Source organism: Coloeus monedula (genome assembly GCF_965178545.1).
Source record: "Coloeus monedula genome assembly, chromosome: 33".
NCBI classification, from domain to species: Eukaryota; Metazoa; Chordata; class Aves; order Passeriformes; family Corvidae; genus Coloeus; species Coloeus monedula.
Window position 1 is genome coordinate 1,953,363 of NC_138813.1, and position 23,891 is coordinate 1,977,253.

A 23,891-nucleotide genomic window follows, 5' to 3' on the forward strand; every position below is an offset into this window, starting at 1 on the left:
TGGGCTCAGGGTTGGGCTCAGCTTTGGGCTCAGCTTTGGGCTCAGGGTTTGGGCTCGGGTTTGGGTTCGGGTTTGGGCTCAGCTTTGGGGTCCCGGTGACTTCGGGCCCCCCTTTTGTCCCCCCCCCTTTGTCCCCAATAAATTTTGGCACCGAGTGCGGCTCCCTTCGGCTTTTGGGGGGGGGGGGGAGGGGGGGATGGCAATTTTGGGAGGGGTCCTGAGACCCTTCCCCAACTTTGGGCTGTCCTGAGACCCCTCCCCCAATTTTGGGTGGGTCCTGAGACCCCTCCCCCAATTTGGGCTGTCCCGAGACCCCTCCCCAATTTTAGGGGATCCTGAAACCCCTCCCCAATTTTGGGTGGATCCTGAGACCCCTCCCCCAATTTGGGTGGATCCCGAGACCCCTCCCCAATTTTGGGGGGGATCCAGGGGGGGGGTGAGGCTGCCCCTCCCCCACTCCGGAAGGGGGGGGCGGTCCCAGGACCCCCTCCCCAATTTTCGGGCTGGGGGCTCCTGGGACCCCTCCCCCCCCCCTCCCACTTTGGGTGGATCCCGGGACCCCTCCCCCACCTCAGGGGGGGTCCAGGGGCCGCCCCTCCCCCATATTTGGGGGTGTCCTGGGACTCCCCTCCCCCCAATTTTTTTTTTTTTTTTTTGGGGGGGGGGGGTGGGGGCGGGGTCCGGGCGCTGGCGGGGCCGCCCCTCCCCCACTTTGGGGTGTCCCGAGCCCCTCCCCCCGCTCCGGGGGGGTCCGGAAATGTCCCAGACGCGGAAGCGGCGCCTCCCGGGGGGTCCCCCCCGCCTCCCCTCCCCCCCCGCCCTGGGTGGGGCCCCCCCGTGACTCAGTTTCCCCTCCCCCCCCCGGCCCCCTCCCCCCCCCCGGCGGCGCTTCCTGGGTGGGGCCGCCCCGAGCCCGGCGCGAATCGGGGCCAAAAGCGGCAGAAACGGGCAAAAAGCGACCGGACGGGACCGGAACGGGCAAAAGGGACCGAGCGGGGGCGGTCGGGACCACCCGGGATAAACCGGGACCAACCGGGATAAACCGGGACCAACCGGGATAAACCGGGACCACCCGGGATAAACCGGGACCGGCCGGGACCACCCGGGATAAACCGGGACCAACCGGGACCACCCGGGATAAACCGGGACCACCCGGGATAAACCGGGACAAGGAGGAAGGACCGGGAGCAGCCGGGATAAAGCGGGACCACCCGGGAGCAGCGGGACAAGCAGGAGGGACCGGGAGCAGCCGGGACAAGCCGGGAGCAGCGGCGGGAAGGACCGGGAGCGGCCAGGGACACCCGGGAGCACCCGGGACAAGGCGGCGACAACCGGGAGCGGCCAGGGATAAGCGGGAAGGACTAACGGGACTAACCCGGGACTAACGGGACTAACCCGGGACTAACGGGACAAACAGGAAGGAGCCGGGACAAACCGAGACCACGCGGGGAGCGCCAGGAACGGGACCGGGACAGCGGGACCGGGACCAACGGGGCCAGCCCGGGAGCAGCGGGGCCAGTCCAGGACCAGCGGGACCAGTCCAGGACCAGCGGGGCCAGTCCAGGACCAGCGGGGCCAGCCCGGGAGCAGCGGGGCCAGCCCGGGAGCAGCGGGGCTAGTCCAGGACCAGCGGGACCAGTCCAGGACCAGCGGGGCCAGTCCAGGACCAGCGGGGCCAGCCCGGGACCAGCGGGACCAGTCCAGGACCAGCGGGGCCAGTCCAGGACCAGCGGGACCAGTTCAGGACCAGCGGGACCAGTCCAGGACCAGCGGGGCCAGCCCGGGACAGCGGGACCGGCCAGGAAGGCACAACCGGGAGGGGAAATCCGGGGGGGGTTCCCCGGCTCCGTGCGGGCTGTCCCGGGTTAGTCCCGGTTCTGGGGGGTGGATCTCGGTTCCAGGAGGGTTTATCGCGGCTCTGGGGGAGTTTATCCCGGTTCTAGGGGTTAATCCCGGTTCTAGGGGAGTTTATTGCGGTTCTAGGGGGGCGTGTCCCGTTCCTGGGGGATTTATCCCGGTTCCAGGGGATTTGTCCCGGTTTTAGGGGAGTTCATCCCGGTTTTCGGGGGGATTTATCCCGGTTTCTGGGAGGCGTGTCCCGGTCCCGAGGAGTTTATCCCGGTCCCGAGGAGTTTATCCCGTTTCCGGGGGGGCGTGTCCCTTTCCTGGGAGGTTATCCCGGTTCCAGGGGGGTTTATCCCGGTTCCAGGGGGTTTATCCCGGTTCTAGGGGGGTTTATCCCGGTTCTAGGGGACTTTATCCCGGTTCCAGGGGGGTTATCCCGGTTCTAGGGGTTTTATCCCCGTTCCAGGGGGGTCTATCCCGGTTCTAGGGGTTTTATCCCCGTTCCAGGGGGTTATCCCGCTTTTGGGGGGATTTATCCCGATTTTGGGGAGTTTATCCCGGTTCTAGGGGTTAATCCCGGTTCTAGGGGGGCGTGTCCCGTTCCTGGGGGATTTATCCCGGTTTTGGGACGGTTATCCCGGTTCTAGGGGGTTAAATCCTGGGTTTGGGGGTGGGGGGGAGTTATCCCCGTTCTAGGGGGGCGTGTCCAGGTTCTGGGGGATTATCCCGGTTCCAGGGGAGTTTATCCCGGTTTTAGGGGAGGTTATCCCGGTTCTAGGGGGTTATCCCGGTTCTAGGGGGATTATCCCGTTTCTCGGGGATTTATCCCGGTTTTAGGGGGGTTTATCCCGGTTTTAGGGGATTTATCCCGTTTCTAGGGGGGTTATCCCGTTCCTGGGGGACTTATCCCGGTTTTACGGAGGTTATCCCAGTTCTAGAGGGGTTTATCCCGGTTTTGGGGGGTTTATCCCGGTTCTGGGGGGGTTTAACCCTTTCCTGTGTGTTTATCCCGGTTTCTGTAGGGTCCATCCCACCCCGGGGAATTTCTCCCGCTCCCGAGGGGTTTCACCCTTCCCGGTGCCTTTATCCCGGTCCAGAGGGGTCCGTCCCGCTCCCGGTGCCTTTATCCCGGTCCAGAGGGGTCCGTCCCGCTCCCGGTGCCTTTATCCCGGTCCAGAGGGGTCCGTCCCGCTCCCGGTGCCTTTATCCCGGTCCAGAGGGGTCCGTCCCGCTCCCGGTGCCTTTAACCCAGCCCGGGGATTTCTCCCGGTCCCGCTCGGTGTTTCCCGGTCCCGGTGAGTTTATCCCGGTCCCTCCCGGTCCCTCCTGGTCCCTCCCGGTCCAGCTCCATCCCGAGGGGTCTCTCCCGGTCTCTCCCGTTCCCGAGGGGTCCCTCCCGTTCTCTCCCGGGCTCTCCCTGTCCCGGACCATCCTGAGGGGTCTCTCCGGGGTCTCTCCCGGTCCCTCCCGGTCCCCCCTGTCCCGAACCATCCCCGGGGGCTCCCCCGCTGTCCAGCTCCATCCCTCCCGGTCCCTCCCGGTGCCCGCTGTCCCGTTCCATCCCCGCCGCTCCGTGACGGTGCCCGTTCCATCCCTCCCAGTCCCTCCCGGTCCCTCCCGGTGCCCGCTGTCCCGTTCCATCCCTCCCAGTCCCTCCCGGTCCCTCCCGCTCCGTGCCGGTGCCCGCTGTCCCGTTCCATCCCTCCCGGTCCCTCCCGGTGCCCGCTGTCCCGTTCCGTCCCTCCCGGTCCCTCCCGCTCCGTGCCGGTGCCCGCTGTCCCGTTCCGTCCCTCCCGGTCCCTTCCGCTCCGTGCCGGTGCCCGTTCCATCCCATTCCATCCCTCCCAGTCCCTCCCGCTCCGTGCCGGTGCCCGCTGTCCCGTTCCATCCCGTTCCATCCCGTTCCATCCCGCTCCATCCCTCCCAGCCCCTCCCGCTCCGTGCCGCTCCGTGCCGGGATGCTGCTGCCGCTGCTGCTGGCCGTGCTGGGCTCTGTCCGAGCGCTGTCCACCTGCCGGACGCTGGACCTGGAGGCGGCGCGGCTGAAGCGCATCGAGGCCGTGCGGGGCCAGATCCTGAGCAAGCTGCGGCTGCCGGCGCCGCCCCCGGACCCGGAGCCGGCCCCGGCGCGGGCGCTGCCCGAGGAGGTGCGGGCGCTCTACAACAGCACCCAGGAGCTGCTGCGGCAGCGGGCGCTGCTCCGGCCGCCCGACGACCCCGAGGAGTACTACGCCAAGGAGCTGCTGCGCTTCCCCATGGAGAGCCCCGCGGACGGTGAGCGGGACAGCGGGGACAGCGGGGGGACAGCGGGACATGGAGGGGACAGCGGGGACAGCGGGGACAGCGGGGACAGCGGGGGGACAGCGGGGACAGCGGGACATGGAGGGGATAGCGAGGGGACAGCGGGGACAGCGGGACATGGAGGGGACAGCGGGGACAGCGGGGACAGCGGGACATGGAGGGGACAGCGGGGGGACAGCGGGGACAGCGGGACATGGAGGGGACAGCGGGGGGACAGCGGGGACAGCGGGACATGGAGGGGACAGCGGGGACAGCGGGGGGACAGCGGGACATGGAGGGGACAGCGAGGGGACAGCGGGGACAGCGGGGACAGCGGGGGGACAGGGGGGACAGCGGGACATGGAGGGGACAGCGAGGACAGCGGGACATGGAGGGGACAGCGGGGACAGCGGGGGGACAGCGGGGACAGCGGGGACAGCGGGGGGACAGCGGGACATGGAGGGGACAGCGGGGGGACAGCGGGACACGGGGGGACAGCGGGGGGACAGCGGGGACAGCGAGGGGACAGCGGGACATGGAGGGGACAGCGGGGACAGTGGGGGACAGGGGGAGATGGGGGACAGGCGGACACGGGGGAGGGACAGCGGGACATGGGGGACAGACGGACATGGGGGTCAGGCGGACACGGGGGATGGACAGGCGGACACGGGGACGGACAGGCGGACACGGGGGGGGGACAGGCGGACACGGGGACGGACAGGCGGACACGGGGGATGGACAGGTGGACACGGGGATGGACAGGCGGACACGGGGACGGACAGGCGGACACGGGGACGGACAGGCGGACACGGGGGGGGGACAGGCGGACACGGGGACGGACAGGCGGACACGGGGGGGCCAGCGGGGGCTGTGGTTTGCTGAGTAACGCCCGGCTCTGAGGGACCTCTGTGACAGCCGGGGGGGACACGGGGGGGGCGGGAGGGGGAGGGGCACGGCCCGGGGTGGGCAGCGCGGTGGGAAAGGGGCAGTCCGTGGTCATCTGTCCACTCCCGAGTGACCATGGTGGGAAAGGGGCAGTCCGTGGTCATCTGTCCACTCCGGAGTGACCGTGGTGGGGGTAAAAGACAGTCCGTGGTCATCTGTCCACTCCGGAGTGACCATGGTGGGAAAGGGGCAGTCCGTGGTCATCTGTCCACTCCGGAGTGACCATGGTGGGAAAGGGGCAGTCCGTGGCCATCTGTCCACTCTGGAGTGACCATGGTGGGAAAGGGGCAGTCCGTGGTCATCTGTCCACTCCCGAGTGACCATGGTGGGAAAAAAGGGTCAGTCCGTGGTCATCTGTCCACTCCCGAGTGACCATGGTGGGAAAGGGGCAGTCCGTGGTCATCTGTCCACTCCCGAGTGACCATGGTGGGAAAGGGGCAGTCCGTGGTCATCTGTCCACTCCTGAGTGACCATGGTGGGAAAGGGTCAGTCCGTGGTCATCTGTCCACTCCGGAGTGACCGTGGTGGGGGTAAAAGACAGTCCGTGGTCATCTGTCCACTCCGGAGTGACCATGGTGGGAAAGGGGCAGTCCGTGGTCATCTGTCCACTCCGGAGTGACCATGGTGGGAAAGGGGCAGTCCGTGGTCATCTGTTCACTCCGGAGTGACCGTGGAGGGTTAAAGAACGCGAGCCCGGCCGTCGCTCCGCTCCGCGGCCCCGGTGGCCCCGGTGGCCCCGGCATGGCCCTGGCGGCCCCGGGATGGCCCTGGCGGCCCCGGCATGGCCCTGGCGGCCCCGGGATGGCCCTGGCGGCCCCGGGATGGCCCCGGCGGCCCCGGGATGGCCCTGGCGGCCCCGGGATGGCCCCGGCGGCCCCGGGATGGCCCCGGTGGCCCCGGGGCGGCCCCGGTGGCCCCGCGGTGACGCCGCCGTCCCCTCAGGTGAGCTGGAGCGCTGGCGCCCGACCCCGCAGAGCCTTTTCTTCGTGTTCAACGCGTCCCGGGTGCGGCGCGAGCTGGGCGGGGCCGTGCTGAGCCGGGCCGAGCTCCGCATGCTGCGGCAGAGCAGCGCGGGCAGCGCGGGCAGCGCCGAGGGCACCGAGCAGCGCATCGAGCTCTACCAGGTGGGCACTGGGGATACTGGGGATACTGGGGATACTGGGGACACCGGGGATACCGGGGATACTGGGGACACTGGGGACACCGGGGATACCGGGGATACTGGGGATACTGGGGATACTGGGGATACTGGGGATACTGGGGGGACACTGGGGATACTGGGGATACTGGGGACAGCGGGCATGGAGGGCATGGAGCAGCGCATCGAGCTCTACCAGGTGGGCACGGGGACACTGGGGATACTGGGGATACTGGGGACACTGGGGATACTGGGGATACTGGGGGGACACTGGGGACAGCGGGGACCACGTGACATCAAAATCTGGGGACCCCGAATGACCGCGCTGGGCGGGTCCCCTCTGCCTCCGTGGGGGTGGCTCTGGAGCTGTCCCCAAATGTCCCCAAATGTCCCCAAATGTTCCCCAAATGTCCCAAATGTCCCCAAATGTCCCCAATGTCCCCAATGTCCCCAAATGTCCCCAAATGTCCCCAAATGTTCCCCAAATGTCCCAAATGTCCCCAAATGTCCCAAATGTCCCCAAATGTCCCCGGTGTCCCCCAGCGCTACGGCAACGCCTCGTGGCGGTACCTCCAGGGCCGCTCCGTCCGCGCCTCCGCCGAGGACGAGTGGCTCTGGTTCGATGTCACCGACTCCGTCCAGCAGTGGCTGCGCGGCTCCGGTGAGCGACAGCGCCGTCCCCGAGCTCCCCAAAATCCCCCAAAATCCCCCAAATCCCCCCAAAATCCAACCCCATCCAGCAGCGACAGCGCCGTCCCCGAGCTCCCCAAAATCCCCCAAATCACCCCAAAATCCAACCCCGTCCAGCAGCGACAGCGCCGTCCCCGAGCTCCCCAAAATCCCCCAAATCACCCCAAAATCCAACCCCGTCCAGCAGCGACAGCGCCGTCCCCGAGCTCCCCAAAATCCCCCAAAATCCCCCAAAATCCGACCCCATCCAGCAGCGACAGCGCCGTCCCCGAGCTCCCCAAAATCCCCCAAAATCCCCCAAAATCCCCCAAATCCCCCCAAAATCCGACCCCGTCCAGCAGCGACAGCGCCATCCCCGCGCTCCCCAAAATCCCCCAAAATCCCCCAAATCCCCCCAAAATCTGACCCCGTCCAGCAGCGACAGCGCCGTCCCCGCGCTCCCCAAAATCCCCCAAATCACCCCAAAATCCAACCCCGTCCAGCAGCGACAGCGCCGTCCCCGCGCTCCCCAAAATCCCCCAAAATCCCCCAAATCCCCCCAAAATCCGACCCCGTCCAGCAGCGACAGCGCCGTCCCCGCGCTCCCCAAAATCCCCCAAAATCCCCCAAATCCCCCCAAAATCCGACCCCGTCCAGCAGCGACAGCGCCGTCCCCGAGCTCCCCAAAATCCCCCAAATCACCCCAAAATCCAACCCCGTCCAGCAGCGACAGCGCCGTCCCCGTGCTCCCCAAAATCCCCCAAAATCCCCCAAATCCCCCCAAAATCCGACCCCGTCCAGCAGCGACAGCGCCGTCCCCGCGCTCCCCAAAATCCCCCAAAAATTCACCCAAATCCCCCCAAAAATCCCCACACAAACCACCCAAACCCCCACAAAAATACAACAAAAACCCCCGAAGACCCCACAAAATTACCCCAAAAATCCCCCGCAAAAATTCCACACAAAATCCCCCCAAAAACTTCCCTGAAAATCCCCCCAAAGTCCCCCCAAAAATCCCCCAAAAATTCACCCCAAATCCCCCCCAAAATCCCCACACAAATTGCCCCAAATCCCCCCAGAATTCCACAAAAATCCCCCCTAAAACCCCACAAAAATACCCCAAAAATCCCCCATAAAATCCCAGAAAAATTCCACAAAAAATCCCCCCAAATCCCCCAAAAGTCCACAAAAATCCCACAAAAATCCCCCAAAAAATCCCACAAAATCCCCCAAAATACAACAAAACCCCCCTAAAACCCCACAAAATTACCCCCAAATCTCTCCAAAATTCCCCCCTGAATCCCCCAAAAATCCCCCCTAAAATCCCCCAAAATCCCCCAAACCCTGCACAAACCACCACAAATCCCACCAAAATACAACAAAATCCCCTAAAACCCCACAAAATTACCCCTAAAATCGTCCATAAAATCCCACACAGAATCCCCCCAAAATTTCCCCCCAAAATCCCACAAAGTCCCCCCAAAATTCCCCCAAAAATTCACCCCAAATCCCCCCAAAGTACAACAAAATCCCCCCTAAAACCCCACAAAATTACCCCAAAAATCCCCCATAAAATCCCACCAAAATTCCACAAAATATCCCCCCCAAAATCCCAGAAAAATTTCACACAAAATCCCCCCAAATCCCCCAAAATTCCACCCAAGTTCCCCCAAAATCCGACCCCGTCCCGCAATGGCTCCGCGGTTCCCAAAATGTCCCAAAATCCCCCCAAAATCCCCTCAAATCTCCCTCAAATCCCCAAAATTCTCCCAGAATCCCCCCAAATTCCCCCAAATCCCCCCCCAATCCCCTCAAATCCCCCTCAAATCCTTAAAATCTCCCCAAATCCCCCAAAATCCGCAAATCCCCCCCAAATTCTCCCAGAATCTCCCAAAATTCCCCCAAATCCCCCCAAAATTCTCCCAGAATCTCCCAAAATCCCCCTAAAATCCCCTCAAAATCCCCCCAAATCCCCTCAAATCCTCTCTGAAATCTCCCAAAATTCCCCCAAATCCCCCCGAAATCCCCAAAATTCTCCCAGAATCTCCCAAAATCCCCCTAAAATCCCCTCAAAATCCCCCAAAATCTCCCCTTAAATCCCCCAGAATTCCCCCAAATCCCCCCTTAAATCCCCCCAAATCCTCCCTGAAATCTCCCAAAATTCCCCCAAATCCCCCCAAAATCCCCAAAATTCTCCCAGGATCTCCCAAGAATTCCCCCAAATCCCTCCAAAATCCCCCCACAATCCCCTCAAATCTCCCTCAAATCACCATAAAATCCACCCAAAATCCCTCAAAATCATCCCAGAAATCCCCAAAAAATTCCACAAAAATCACCCAATGTCTCCCCCCACCAAAAATACAACAAAATGCCCCCCAAAACCCCGCAAAATCACCCCAAAATTCCCCCAAATCCCCCCCAAATCCCCTCAAATCTCCATCAAATCCCCAAAATTCTCCCAGAATCCCCCAAAATTCCCCAAATCCCCCCAAATTATCCCAGAATCTCCCAAAATCTCCCAAAATTCCCCCAAAATTCTCCCAGAATCCCCCAAATCCCCCAAAATCCCCCCTAAAATCCCCCAATATTCCCCCAAAATCCCCCCAAATCCCCCCAAATCCCCAAAATTCCCCAAATCCCCCCCAAATTATCCCAGAATCTCCCAAAATCTCCCAAAATTCCCCCAAAATTCCCCCAACCCCCCCCAGAATTCTCCCTAATCCCCCCTAAAATCCCCCAAAATTCCCCCAAATCCCCCCAAATCCCCCAAATTCTCCCAGAATCTCCCAAAATTCCCCCTAAATCCCCCCTAAAATCCCCCCAAATCCCCCAAATCCCCCAAAATCACCCCAAAATCCCCTCAAAATCCCCAAAATTGCCCCAAATTCCCCCAAATCCCTTCAAAATCTCCCCCCAAATCCCCTCCAATCACCATAAAATCCCCCCAAAATCCCTCAAAATCATCCCGAATCCCCCCAAAAATCCCCCCAAAAATCCCCAAAAATTCCTAAAAATTCCCAAAAATTCCCGAAAATTCCCCCAAATTCCCGGAAATTCCCGAATTGCCCCAAAAATTCCCGGAAATTCCCGAACCCCGCAGAGGCGCTGGGCGTGTTCCGGCTCAGCGTTCACTGTCCCTGCGAGCCCGGCGGCGCCGGCGACGTCCCCACCCTGAAAATCAGCATCGAAGGTAATTCGGGGCCTTTTGGGGCATTTTGGGGCATTTGGGGGCATTTGGGGGATTTGGGGAGATTAAAAAAATTTTTTTAGAATTTTTTTGGTGGGTTTTGGGGAATTTTGGGGGGATTTTACAGCGATTTTTGGGGGATTTTGAGGGGGGCTGGGTGGGGTTTTTTGGGGGATTTGGGGGGGTTTTTCGGGATTTTGGGGGGTTTGGAATGGATTTTGGGGGGATTTTGAAGGAATTTGGGGCAATTTGGGGGGATTTGGAGGGATTTGGGGGAATTTCGTGGGGAATTGGGGGTGATTCTGAAGGAATTTGGGGGAATTTTGGGGCGTTTGGGTGGGGGTTTTTGGGATTTGGGGGGTTTTAGGGGGATTTTTAGGGATTTTGGGGGGAATTTGGGGATTTTGAGGGAATGTTGAGGGGATTTGAGGGAATTTTGGGTTATTCTGAGGGAAACTTTGGGAATTTTAGAGGGATTTCGGGGAATTTTAGGTGATTTGGAGGTATTTTGGGGGATTTGGGGGATTTTTTTGTGTTTTGGGTCGATTTTGGTGATTTTGAGGGAATTTGGGGGCATTTGGGGGGATTTTGAGGGATTTTGGGGGGATTTGGAGGTGTTCAGAGTGGATTTTGGGGGGGGTTTAAAGAAATGGGGGGGGTCTTGGGAGTTTTGGGTGAGATTTGGGATAATTTGGAGGGATTGGGGGGAATTTTGTGGGGATTTTGGGGTGATTCTGGTGGAATTTGGGTGGATTTGGGGGATTTGGAGTGGTTTTTTGGGATTTTTTGGGGGTTTTAGGGGGATTTTTGGGATTTGGGTGTTTTTTGGGAGATTTAGGGGGATTTTTAGGGATTTTGGGGGGGATTTGGAGGATTTTGAGGGGAATTTGGGGGCATTTGGGGGGTTTTGAGGGATTTTGGGGGGATTTGGAGGTGTTAGGAATGGATTTGGGGGGGATTTTAAAGGAATTTTGTGGGGTTTGGGGTGAGATTTGGGATGATTTGCAGGGATTTGGGGGAATTTTGTGGGGATTTGGGGGTGATTCTGGTGGAATTTGGGGGATTTGGGGGGGCGCGGAGGTGACCAATGTCCTTGGGGGGGCCGCAGTGGCCCTGGGAGGGGAGCAGGGATGACCCCAATGGTGACCCCAGTGATGACCCCAATGATGACCCCACTGGTGACCCCAGTGATGACCCCAGTGATGACCCCAATGGTGACTCCAATGATGACCCCACGGGTGACCCCAATGGTGACCCCATTGATGACCCCAATGATGACCCCACTGGTGACCCCAGTGATGACCCCAATGATGACCCCATTGATGACCCCAATGGTGACCCCAATGATGACCCCAATGATGACCCCAAAGCTGACCCCACGGGTGACCGTGGTGGTGTCCCTGATGATGACCCCATGGGTGACCCCAAAGCTGACCCCATTGGTGACCCCGGTAGTGTCCCCGATGATGACCCCGGTGGTGACCCCGGTGGTGTCCCCGATGATGACCCCACGGGTGACCCCGGTGGTGACCCCGGTGGTGTCCCCGATGATGACCTCATGGGTGACCCCGGTGGTGACCCCACGGGTGACCCCGGTGGTGACCCCAAAGCTGACCCCACTGGTGCCCGTGGCGGTGTCCCCGATGATGACCCCACGGGTGACCCCGGCGGTGACCCCGGTGCTGACCCCACGGGTGACCCCGGTGCTGACCCCGGTGCTGACCCCACGGGTGACCCCGGCGGTGACCCCGGTGCTGACCCCACGGGTGACCCCGGTGCTGACCCCGGCGGTGACCCCACGGGTGACCCCGGCGGTGACCCCGGTGGTGACCCCGGTGGTGTCCCCGATGATGATCCCACGGGTGACCCCGGCGGTGACCCCGGCGGTGACCCCACGGGTGACCCCGGCGGTGACCCCGGCGGTGACCCCACGGGTGACCCCGGTGCTGACCCCGGTGCTGACCCCACGGGTGACCCCGGTGCTGACCCCACGGGTGACCCCGGTGCTGACCACGGCGGTGACCCCACGGGTGACCCCGGTGCTGACCCCGGTGCTGACCCCACGGGTGACCCCGGTGCTGACCCCGGCGGTGACCCCACGGGTGACCACACGGGTGACCCCACGGGTGACCCCGGTGCTGACCCCACGGGTGACCCCGGCGGTGACCCCGGTGCTGACCCCACGGGTGACCCCGGTGGTGACCCCGGTGGTGACCCCGATGATGACCCCATGGGTGACCCCGGTGGTGACCCCGGTGGTGTCCCCGATGATGATCCCACGGGTGACCCCGGTGCTGACCCCGGCGGTGACCCCACGGGTGACCCCGGTGCTGACCCCACGGGTGACCCCACGGGTGACCCCGGCGGTGACCCCACGGGTGACCCCGGTGCTGACCCCGGCGGTGACCCCACGGGTGACCCCGGTGCTGACCCCACGGGTGACCCCACGGGTGACCCCGGTGCTGACCCCACGGGTGACCCCGGTGGTGACCCCGGTGGTGTCCCCGATGATGATCCCACGGGTGACCCCGGCGGTGACCCCGGCGGTGACCCCACGGGTGACCCCGGCGGTGACCCCGGTGCTGACCCCACGGGTGACCCCGGCGGTGACCCCGGTGCTGACCCCGGTGCTGACCCCACGGGTGACCCCGGCGGTGACCCCGGCGGTGACCCCACGGGTGACCCCGGCGGTGACCCCGGTGGTGTCCCCGATGATGATCCCACGGGTGACCCTGGTGGTGACCCCGGTGCTGACCCCACGGGTGACCCCGGTGCTGACCCCGGTGCTGACCCCACGGGTGACCCCGGCGGTGACCCCGGTGCTGACCCCACGGGTGACCCCGGTGCTGACCCCACGGGTGACCCCACGGGTGACCCCGGTGCTGACCCCACGGGTGACCCCGGTGCTGACCCCGGCGGTGACCCCACGGGTGACCCCGGTGCTGACCCCGGCGGTGACCCCACGGGTGACCCCGGTGCTGACCCCACGGGTGACCCCGGTGGTGACCCCGGCGGTGACCCCACGGGTGACCCCGGTGCTGACCCCACGGGTGACCCCGGTGCTGACCCCGGCGGTGTCCCCGATGATGACCCCACGGGTGACCCCGGCGGTGACCCCACGGGTGACCCCGGTGCTGACCCCGGTGCTGACCCCACGGGTGACCCCACGGGTGACCCCGGTGCTGACCCCACGGGTGACCCCGGTGCTGACCCCGGCGGTGACCCCACGGGTGACCCCGGTGCTGACCCCGGCGCTGACCCCGGTGCTGACCCCGGCAGGCTTCGAGCAGCAGCGGGGGGACATGCAGAGCATCGCGCGCCGGCACCGCCGCGTCCCGCACGTGCTGGCCATGGCTCTGCCGCCCGAGCGAGCCCGGGCCCTGCACAGCCCCCGGCAGCGCCGCGCCCTGGGCGGCCAGTACTGCGGGGGGTGCGTGCTACTGGGAACACTGGGAACACTGGGGACAGTACTGCGGGGGGTGCGTGCTACTGGGAACACTGGGAACACTGGGGACAGTACTGCGGGGGGTGCGTGCTACTGGGAACACTGGGAACACTGGGGACAGTACTGCGGGGGGTGCGTGCTACTGGGAACACTGGGAACACTGGGGACAGTACTGCGGGGGGTGCGTGCTACTGGGAACACTGGGAACACTGGGGACAGTACTGCGGGGGGTGCGTGCTACTGGGAACACTGGGAACACTGGGGACAGTACTGCGGGGGGTGCGTGCTACTGGGAACACTGGGAACACTGGGGACAGTACTGCGGGGGGTGCGTGCTACTGGGAACACTGGGAACACTGGGGACAGTACTGCGGGGGGTGCGTGCTACTGGGAACACTGGGAACACTGGGGACAGTACTGCGGGGGGTGCGTGCTACTGGGAACACTGGGAACACTGGGGACACTGGGGACAGTACTGCGGGGGGTGCGTGCTACTGGGAACACTGGGAACACTGGGGACACTGGGGACAGTACTGCGGGGGGTGCGTGCTACTGGGAACACTGGGAACACTGGGGACACTGGGGACAGTACTGCGGGGGGTGCGTGCTACTGGGAACACTGGGAACACTGGGGACAGTACTGCGGGGGGTGCGTGGTACTGGGAACACTGGGAACACTGGGGCCAGTACTGCGGGGGGTGCGTGCTACTGGGAACACTGGGAACACTGGGGACAGTACTGCGGGGGGTGCGTGCTACTGGGAACACTGGGAACACTGGGGCCAGTACTGCGGGGGGTGCGTGGTACTGGGAACACTGGGAACACTGGGACAGTACTGCGGGGGGTGCGTGCTACTGGGAACACTGGGAACACTGGGGACAGTACTGCGGGGGGTGCGTGGTACTGGGAACACTGGGAACACTGGGAACACTGGGGACAGTACTGCGGGGGGTGCGTGGTACTGGGAACACTGGGAACACTGGGGACAGTACTGCGGGGGGTGCGTGCTACTGGGAACACTGGGAACACTGGGAACACTGGGGACAGTACTGCGGGGGGTGCGTGCTACTGGGAACACTGGGAACACTGGGGACAGTACTGCGGGGGGTGCGTGGTACTGGGAACACTGGGAACACTGGGAACACTGGGGACAGTACTGCGGGGGGTGCGTGGTACTGGGAACACTGGGAACACTGGGGCCAGTACTGCGGGGGGTGCGTGGTACTGGGAACACTGGGAACACTGGGAACACTGGGAACACTGGGGCCAGTACTGCGGGGGGTGCGTGGTACTGGGAACACTGGGAACACTGGGAACACTGGGAACACTGGGGACACTGGGGACAGTACTGCGGGGGGTGCGTGCCACTGGGGACACTGGGAACACTGGGGATACTGGGGGACACTGGGGTGACACTGGGGTGACACTGGGGGCTGGGGACACTGGGGACACTGGGCATACTGGGGATACTGGGGGACACTGGGGTGACACTGGGGACACTGGGGTGACACTGGGGGCTGGGGACCCCCAGGGACCCTCATTTCTCCCCCAGGGAGGGCTGGGCACCCCCAGGGACCCCCAAACCCCACCTAAGGAGGGCTGGGGACCCCCAGGACCCCCCCAAATCCCCCAGGGAGGGCTGGGGACCCCCAGGACCCCCCCAAATCCCCCAGGGAGGGCTGGGGACCCCGACTCATCCTGTAGGCAGCGTTAGGGACCCCCAGGACCCCCAGAGACCCCCCCAGATCCCCCTGAGGGGGGCTGGGACCCCGATTCCCCCTCTAGACAGGGTTAGAGACCCCCAGGACCCCCCCAAATCCCCCTGAGGAGCGCTGGGGACCCCCCATTCCCCCTCTAGACAGGGTTAGGGACCCCCAGGACCCCCAGGGACCCCCCCAAATCCCCCTGAGGGGGGCTGGGGACCCCAATTCCCCCTCTAGACAGGGTTAGAGACCCCCAGAGACCCCCCCAAATCCCCCTGAGGGGGGGCTGGGGACCCCAATTCCCCCTCTAGACAGGGTTAGGGACCCCCAGGACCCCCCCAAATCCCCCTGAGGAGCGCTGGGGACCCCCCATTCCCCCTCTAGACAGGGTTAGAGACCCCCAGGACCCCCCCAAATCCCCCTGAGGAGCGCTGGGGACCCCCCATTCCCCCTCTAGACAGGGTTAGAGACCCCCCCAAATCCCCCTGAGGAGCGCTGGGACCCCAATTCCCCCTCTAGACAGCCTTAGGGACCCCCAGGAGCCCCCCAAATCCCCCTGAGGGGGGCTGGGGACCCCCAATTCCCCCTCTAGGCAGGGTTAGAGACCCCCAGGACCCCCCCAAATCCCCCTGAGGGGGGCTGGGGACCCCCAATTCCCCCTCTAGGCAGGGTTAGAGACCCCCAGGACCCCCCCAAATCCCCCTGAGGAGCGCTGGGGACCCCAATTCCCCCTCTAGACAGGGTTAGGGACCCCCAGCACCCCCAGGACCCCCCCAAATCCCCCTGAGGGGGGCTGGGGACCCCAATTCCCCCTCTAGACAGGGTTAGAGACCCCCAGCACCCCCAGGACCCCCCCAAATCCCTCTGAGGAGCGCTGGGGACCCCCAATTCCCCCTCTAGACAGGGTTAGGGACCCCCAGAACCCCCAGGACCCCCCCAAATCCCTCTGAGGAGCGCTGGGGACCCCAATTCCCCCTCTAGACAGGGTTAGGGACCCCCAGGACCCCCCCAAATCCCCCTGAGGAGCGCTGGGGACCCCAATTCCCCCTCTAGACAGGGTTAGGGACCCCCAGGACCCCCCCAAATCCCCCTGAGGAGCGCTGGGAACCCCAATTCCCCCTCTAGACAGGGTTAGGGACCCCCAGAGACCCCCCCAAATCCCCCTGAGGAGCGCTGGGGACCCCCCATTCCCCCTCTAGACAGGGTTAGAGACCCCCAGGACCCCCCCAAATCCCCCTGAGGAGCGCTGGGGACCCCGATTCCCCCTCTAGACAGGGTTAGGGACCCCCAGGACCCCCAGAGACCCCCCCAAATCCCCCTGAGGGGGGCTGGGGACCCCAATTCCCCCTCTAGACAGGGTTAGAGACCCCCAGCACCCCCAGGACCCCCCCAAATCCCTCTGAGGAGCGCTGGGGACCCCCCATTCCCCCTCTAGACAGGGTTAGAGACCCCCAGGACCCCCCCAAATCCCCCTGAGGAGCGCTGGGGACCCCCATTCCCCCTCTAGGCAGGGTTAGGGACCCCCAGGACCCCCAGGGACCCCCCCAAACGGCGCGCACCCCGCAGGTCGGAGGAGCAGAGCTGCTGCGTGCGGCCCCTGTACATCGACTTCCGCCGGGACCTGCAGTGGAAGTGGATCCACGAGCCCCGGGGCTACATGGCCAACTTCTGCGGGGGGCCCTGCCCCTACATCTGGAGCGCCGACACCCACTACACCAAGGTGTGGGGGGCTTGGGGGGCTGCGACCCTCGGGGGGGGCAGGGCAGGGGGCAGCCAGCACAGCCGGGGGGGATTTGGGGGGTCCTGGGGGGGCTTGGGGGGTCCTGGGGGCGTTGGGACCCTCGGGGGGCTCAGGGCAGGGGGCAGCCAGCACAGCCGGGGGGATTTGGGGGGGTTCTGGGGGGTCCTGGATTTGGGGAGGGGTCTCAGGGGGGCGTTGGGACCCTCGGGGGGCTCAGGGCAGGGGGCACCCAGCACAGCCGGGGGGATTTGGGGGGTCCTGGGGGGGCTTGGGGGGTCCTGGGGGGGTTGGGACCCTCTGGGGGCTCAGGGCAGGGGGCAGCCACCACAGCCGGGGGGATTTGGGGGGGCTTGGGGGGGCTTGGGGGGGCTGCGACCCTCGGGGGGGGCAGGGACCCTTGGGGGCGTTGGGACCCTCGGGGGGCTCAGGGCAGGGGGCACCCAGCACAGCCGGGGGGGGATTTGGGGGGTCCTGGGGGGGCTTGGGGGGTCCTGGGGGCGTTGGGACCCTCGGGGGGGGCAGGGCAGGGGGCACCCAGCACAGCCGGGGGGATTTGGGGGGGCTTGGGGGGTCCTGGGGGGGCTGCGACCCTCGGGGGGCTCAGGGCAGGGGGCACCCAGCACAGCCGGGGGGATTTGGGGGGTCCTGGGGGGGCTTGGGGGGGCTTGGGGGGTCCTGGGGGGGTTGGGACCCTCGAGGGGGGCAGGGCAGGGGGCACCCAGCACAGCCGGGGGGGATTTGGGGGGGTTCTGGGGGGTCCTGGATTTGGGGAGGGGTCTCGGGGAGGGGTTGGGATGTGGGGAGGGGTCTCAGGGGTGTCTCAGGGGGAGCTGGGATTTGGGGAGGGGTCTCAGGGGGCGTTGGGACCCTCGGGGGGGGCAGGGCAGGGGGCACCCAGCACAGCCGGGGGGGATTTGGGGGGTCCTGGGGGGGCTTGGGGGGGCTTGGGGGGTCCTGGGGGGGTTGCGACCCTCGGGGGGGGCAGGGCAGGGGGCACCCAGCACAGCCGGGGGGATTTGGGGAGGGGTCCGGGAGGGGTTCGGGATGTGGGGAGGGGTCTCAGGGATTTGGGGAGGGGTCTCAGGGGGGTTCGGGATTTGGGGAGGGGTCTCAGGGGTCTCAGGGATTTGGGGAGGGGTCTCAGGGGGGTTCGGGATTTGGGGAGGGGTCTCAGGGGTCTCAGGGATTTGGGGGGTCCTGGGGGGTCCTGGATTTGGGGAGGGGTCTCAGGTGAGTTCGGGATTTGGGGAGGGGTCTCAGGGGGGTCTCTGGAATTTGGGGAGGGGTCTCAGGCTGAGTTTTTGGTGCATTTTGGGCTATTTGGGGTGTATTTTGAGATATTTTGGGCTGTATTTTGGGTGTATTTCGGGTGTATTTTGGAGTATTTTGTGGTTATTTTGGAGAATTTTGGGGCGTATTTTGAGATCATTCAGGTTATTTTTGGGTGTATTTTGGGTGCATTTTGGGCTATTTTGGAGTATTTTGGGTTATTTTGGGGTGTATTTTGAGATATTTTGGGGTGTACTTTGGGGTGTATTTTGGGTTATTTTGGTTGTATTTTGGGTTATTTTGGGTTATTTTGGGGTGTATTTTGGGGTGTACTTCGGGGTGTATTTTGGGTTATTTTGGTTGTATTTTGGGTTATTTTGGGTTATTTTGGGGTGTATTTTGGGTTATTTTGGGTGTATTTTGAGATCGTTCAGGTTATTTTTGGGTGTATTGGACGCATTTGGGGCTATTTTGGGTGTATTTTGGGGCTATTTGGGGTGTATTTTGTGGTTACTTTGCAGGTATTTGGGGGGTATTTTGGAGTATTTTGGGTTATTTTGGGGTGTATTTTGAGATATTTTGGGATATTTTGGGTGTACTTTGGGCTATATTTTGGGGTGTATTTTGGGTTATTTTGGGTGGATTTTGGAGTATTTTGGGGTGTGTTTTGAGATCATTCAGGTTATTTTAGGATATATTTCGGGTGTATTTTGGTTGTATTTTGCAGTTATTTGGGGGGTATTTCGGGTGTATTTTGGGTTCACTTGGGGCTATTTTGGGTGTATTTTGAGATATTTTGGGTTATTCTGGGGTGTATTTCGGGTGTATTTTGAGATATTTTGGGTTATTCTGGGGTGTATTTCGGGTGTATTTTGGGTGTATTTTGTGGTTATTTTGGGTGTATTTTGTGGTTATTTTGGGTGTATTTTGGGTGCATTTGGGGCTATTTTGGGGCTATTTTGAGATATTTCAGGTTATTTCGGGGGTATTTTGGGTGTATTTTGTGGAGTACTTTGAGATATTTTGGGGTGTATTTGGGATTATTTTGGGCTATTTTGGGGTGTATTCTGAGATTTTTGGGGTTATTTTGGTTGCATTTTGGGTGCTTTTTGGGCTATTTTGGAGCTATTTTGGGTGTATTTTGAAATATTTTGAGTTATTTTGGGCGCATTTTGGGCTATTTTGGGTGTACTTTGAGGTATTTTGGGTTATTTTGGTTGTATTTTGGGTGCTTTTTGGGGGTTATTTTGGGGTGTATTTTGAGATATTTTGGGTTCTTTTTGGGTGTATTTTGAGGTGCATTTTGGGCTATTCCAAGGGCATTTGGGATTATTTTGGGGGCTCCCACCCACCCCGTGAGCTCTGTATTTTGGGTGTATTTGGGGTTATTTTGGGTCTGGTTTGTAGCGTTTCGGGGTCCCTTTGGGTGTATTTTGGGGTGCATTTTTGGGGCATTTTGCAGGCATTTTGGGGTTATTTTTCGGTGTGTCCTGGGTGTATTTTGGGGTGTATTTTGGGGTATTTTTCAGCCATTTTGGGCCATTTTTCGGTGTGTCCTGGCTGTATTTTGGGGTGTATTTTTCAGCCATTTTGGGCCATTTTTCAGTGTGTCCTGGGTGCATTTTGGGGTGTAATTTTGGGGCATTTTGCAGGCATTTTGAGGTTATTTTTCGGTGTGTCCTGGCTGTATTTTGGGGTGTATTTTTGGGGTACTTCGCAGCCATTTTGGGCTATTTTTCAGCGTGTCCTGGCTGTATTTTGGGCGTATTTTTCAGCCATTTTGGGCCATTTTTCGGTGTGTCCTGGGTGTATTTTGGGGTGTATTTTGGGGTGTATTTTGGGGTGTAATTTTGGGGCATTTTGCAGGCATTTTGGGGTTATTTTTCAGTGTGTCCTGGGTGTATTTTGGGGTGTATTTTGGGGTATTTTTCAGGCATTTTGGGCCATTTTGCAGCATGTCCTGGCTGTATTTTGGGGTGTATTTTTGGGGTACTTCGCAGCCATTTTGGGCTATTTTTCAGCGTGTCCTGGGTGTATTTTGGGGTATTTTTCAGCCATTTTGGGCCATTTTTCGGTGTGTCCTGGGTGTATTTTGCGGTGTATTTTGGGGTGCATTTTTGGGGCATTTTGCAGGCATTTTGAGGTTATTTTTCGGTGTGTCCTGGCTGTATTTTGGGGTGTATTTTTGGGGTACTTCGCAGCCATTTTGGGCCATTTTTCGGTGTGTCCTGGGTGCATTTTGCGGTGTAATTTTGGGGCATTTTGCAGGCATTTTGGGCCATTTTTCGGTGTGTCCTGGGTGTATTTTGCGGTGTATTTTGGGGTGTATTTTGGGGTGCATTTTTGGGGCATTTTGCAGGCATTTTGAGGTTATTTTTCGGTGTGTCCTGGGTGTATTTTGGGGTGTATTTTGGGGTATTTTTCAGCCATTTGGGGCCATTTTTCGGTGTGTCCTGGGTGCATTTTGGGGTGTAATTTTGGGGCATTTTGCAGGCATTTTGAGGTTATTTTTCGGTGTGTCCTGGCTGTATTTTGGGGTACTTCGCAGCCATTTTGGGCTATTTTTCAGCGTGTCCTGGGTGTATTTTGGGGTATTTTTCAGCCATTTTGGGCCATTTTTCGGTGTGTCCTGGGTGCATTTTGGGGTGTATTTTGGGGCATTTTGCAGGCATTTTGAGGTTATTTTTTGGTGTGTCCTGGGTGTATTTTGGGGTGTATTTTGGGGTATTTTTCAGCCATTTTGGGCCATTTTTCGGTGTGTCCTGGCTGTATTTTGGGGTGTAATTTTGGGGCATTTTGCAGGCATTTTGGGCCATTTTTCGGTGTGTCCTGGGTGTATTTTGGGGTGTATTTTGGGCTGTATTTTGGGGTGTATTTTTCAGGCATTTTGGGCCATTTTTCGGTGTGTCCTGGGTGCATTTTGGGGTGTATTTTGAGGCATTTTGGGGTTATTTTTCGGTGTGTCCTGGGTGTATTTTGGGGTGTATTTTTGGGGTATTTTTCAGGCATTTTGGGGTATTTTTCAGTGTGTCCTGGGTGTATTTTGGGGTGTATTTTTGGGGTATTTTTCAGCCATTTTGGGCCATTTTTCGGTGTGTCCTGGCTGTATTTTGGGGTGTATTTTGGGGCATTTTTCAGGCATTTTGGGCCATTTTTCGGTGTGTCCTGGGTGTATTTTGGGGTGTATTTTGGGGTATTTTTCAGGCATTTTGGGCCATTTTGCAGCGTGTCCTGGCTGTATTTTGGGGTGTATTTTTGGGGTACTTCGCAGCCATTTTGGGCTATTTTTCAGCGTGTCCTGGGTGTATTTTGGGGTATTTTTCAGCCATTTTGGGCCATTTTTCGGTGTGTCCTGGGTGTATTTTGGGGTGCATTTTTGGGGCATTTTTCAGGCATTTTGGGGTTATTTTTCGGTGTGTCCTGGGTGTATTTTGGGTGTATTTTGGGGTATTTTTCAGGCATTTTGGGGTTATTTTCCGGTGTGTCCTGGGTGTATTTTGGGGTATTTTTCAGGCATTTTGGGCCATTTTTCGGTGTGTCCTGGGTGTATTTTGCGGTGTATTTTGGGGCATTTTGCAGCCATTTTGGGGTTATTTTTCAGTGTGTCCTGGGTGTATTTTGCGGTGTATTTTGGGGTATTTTTCAGGCATTTTGGGCCATTTTTCGGTGTGTCCTGGGTGCATTTTGCGGTGTAATTTTGGGGCATTTTGCAGGCATTTTGGGGTTATTTTTCGGTGTGTCCTGGGTGTATTTTGGGGTGTATTTTGGGGGTATTTTTCAGGCATTTTGGGGTTATTTTGAAGTGTGTCCTGGGTGTATTTTTGGGGTATTTTTCAGGCATTTTGGGGTATTTTTCAGCATGTCCTGGCTGTATTTTGGGGTGTATTTTTGGGGTACTTTGCAGCCATTTTGGGGTATTTTTCAGCATGTCCTGGCTGTATTTTGGGGTGTATTTTTGGGGTACTTTGCAGCCATTTTGGGGTATTTTTCAGCGTGTCCTGGCTGTATTTTGGGGTGTATTTTTGGGGTACTTCGCAGCCATTTTGGGCCATTTTGCAGCATGTCCTGGCTGTATTTTGGGGTGTATTTTTGGGGTACTTTGCAGCCATTTTGGGGTATTTTGCAGCATGTCCTGGCTGTATTTTGGGGTGTATTTTTGGGGTACTTTGCAGCCATTTTGGGGTATTTTTCAGCGTGTCCTGGCTGTATTTTGGGGTGTATTTTTGGGGTACTTCGCAGCCATTTTGGGCCATTTTGCAGCATGTCCTGGCTGTGTTCTGGGGTGTATTTTGGGGTGCACCTCGAGCTGTATTTCGGGGGGACTCCATTTGGAGGCCGTTCTTCCCGTTCCTTTGTGCTGTGACCCGAGTGCATTTCGAGCTCATTTCGGGTTTCTTCCGGGCCCTACTTTGGCATTTTCGGGATCCTTCCAACGTTACTCCGGCTCTGGTTTTTGCCTGATTTTAGGTACTTTTGGGGCACCCCTAAGGCCAGGAATTGCCCTTTTTTCCCGCCCAGGTGCTGGCCCTGTACAACCTGCACAACCCGGGGGGCTCGGCGGCGCCGTGCTGCGTCCCCCAGAGCCTGGAGCCCCTCCCCATCATTTACTACGTGGGGCGCAAGGCGCGCGTGGAGCAGCTCTCGGGGATGGTGGTCAGCGCCTGCAAGTGCAGCTGACCCCAAACCCCCCCCAATCTACCCCAAAAATCCGCCCAACCCACCCCGACCCCACCCCGAACCCAAGCTCCCCCCTCCGCCCACAACCGGCAATAAAAGTTTATTTAATTTCTATTTTTCGTCCCATTTTTGTGGAGCTCAGCGCCGGCGAATCCCCCCCCCCCAAGCCTCCCCAAAGTCTCCCAAAAACCCCAGAGTCCACCCCGAAAAAATCCCCAAATCATCCCAAAATCCACCTCCAAAATCCCCCCAAATCCACCTCCAAAGTCCCCCCCAAAAAACCCCAAATTCCACCCCAAAACCCCCAAATTCCCCCCCAAAATCCCCAAAACCCCAAATCCTCCACCCAACAGAAGTTATTTCATTTCAAACCCCAAAATCCTCCCCAAAAAAACCAAAATCCCCCCAAAACCCCCAAACCCTCCCCCCAAATCCCCTCCAAAACACCACAATCCCCCCAAACCCCCCTCAAAATTAACCCTAAATCCACCCTAAATCCCCCCAAATCCCCCCCAAAATCCTCCCCCTCCAAAGCTCAAAATCTCCCCCCTCCCCAAAAATCCCCCAAATCCTCCCCAAAAATCCCCCAAATCCCCCCCCAGACCCACCCAGGCAATGAAAATCTTTAAATTTTAGGGTTTTTTCCATTTTTTTGGGGCCTCAGCACCAAAAAACACCGAAAACACCCCCAAATTCCAGCCCCAAAACCCCCAAGTTCCACCCCAAAATCCCCCTCAAAAAAAAAAAAGCCCAAAATCCACCCAAAAAAGCCAAAATCCCCCCAAAACCCTGCCCAAAAAATTCCAAAACTCCCCCCCCCAAAAACTCCTCCAGAAAAATCCCCAAATCCACCCAAAAATCCCCCCCCAAAAACCCAAATTCACACAAAAATCCTGCCCCAAAAAACCCAAATTCACCCCAAAAACCCCAGAATCTCCCCCCAAAAAATCCCAAATTCCACCCAAAAAGTCTTCCCAAGAAATCCCCAAATC

The 23,891-nt window shown here is 60.1% G+C and overlaps 1 protein-coding gene across 1 annotated transcript; it reads left to right on the plus strand.

Annotated features, from left to right (window-relative positions):
- Positions 1 to 941: 941 nt before the first annotated feature.
- Positions 942 to 22,910, plus strand: TGFB1 (transforming growth factor beta 1). The gene is made up of 9 exons (XM_082299611.1): positions 942 to 1,864; positions 2,868 to 3,140; positions 3,773 to 4,119; positions 6,013 to 6,194; positions 6,752 to 6,869; positions 9,978 to 10,067; positions 13,344 to 13,494; positions 16,779 to 16,932; positions 22,741 to 22,910. The coding sequence occupies exons 3-9, from the start codon at positions 3,804 to 3,806 to the stop codon at positions 22,897 to 22,899; spliced, it is 1,170 nt and encodes a 389-aa protein (XP_082155737.1). The 5' UTR covers positions 942 to 1,864; positions 2,868 to 3,140; positions 3,773 to 3,803; the 3' UTR covers positions 22,900 to 22,910.
- The last annotated feature ends 981 nt before the right edge of the window (positions 22,911 to 23,891 follow it).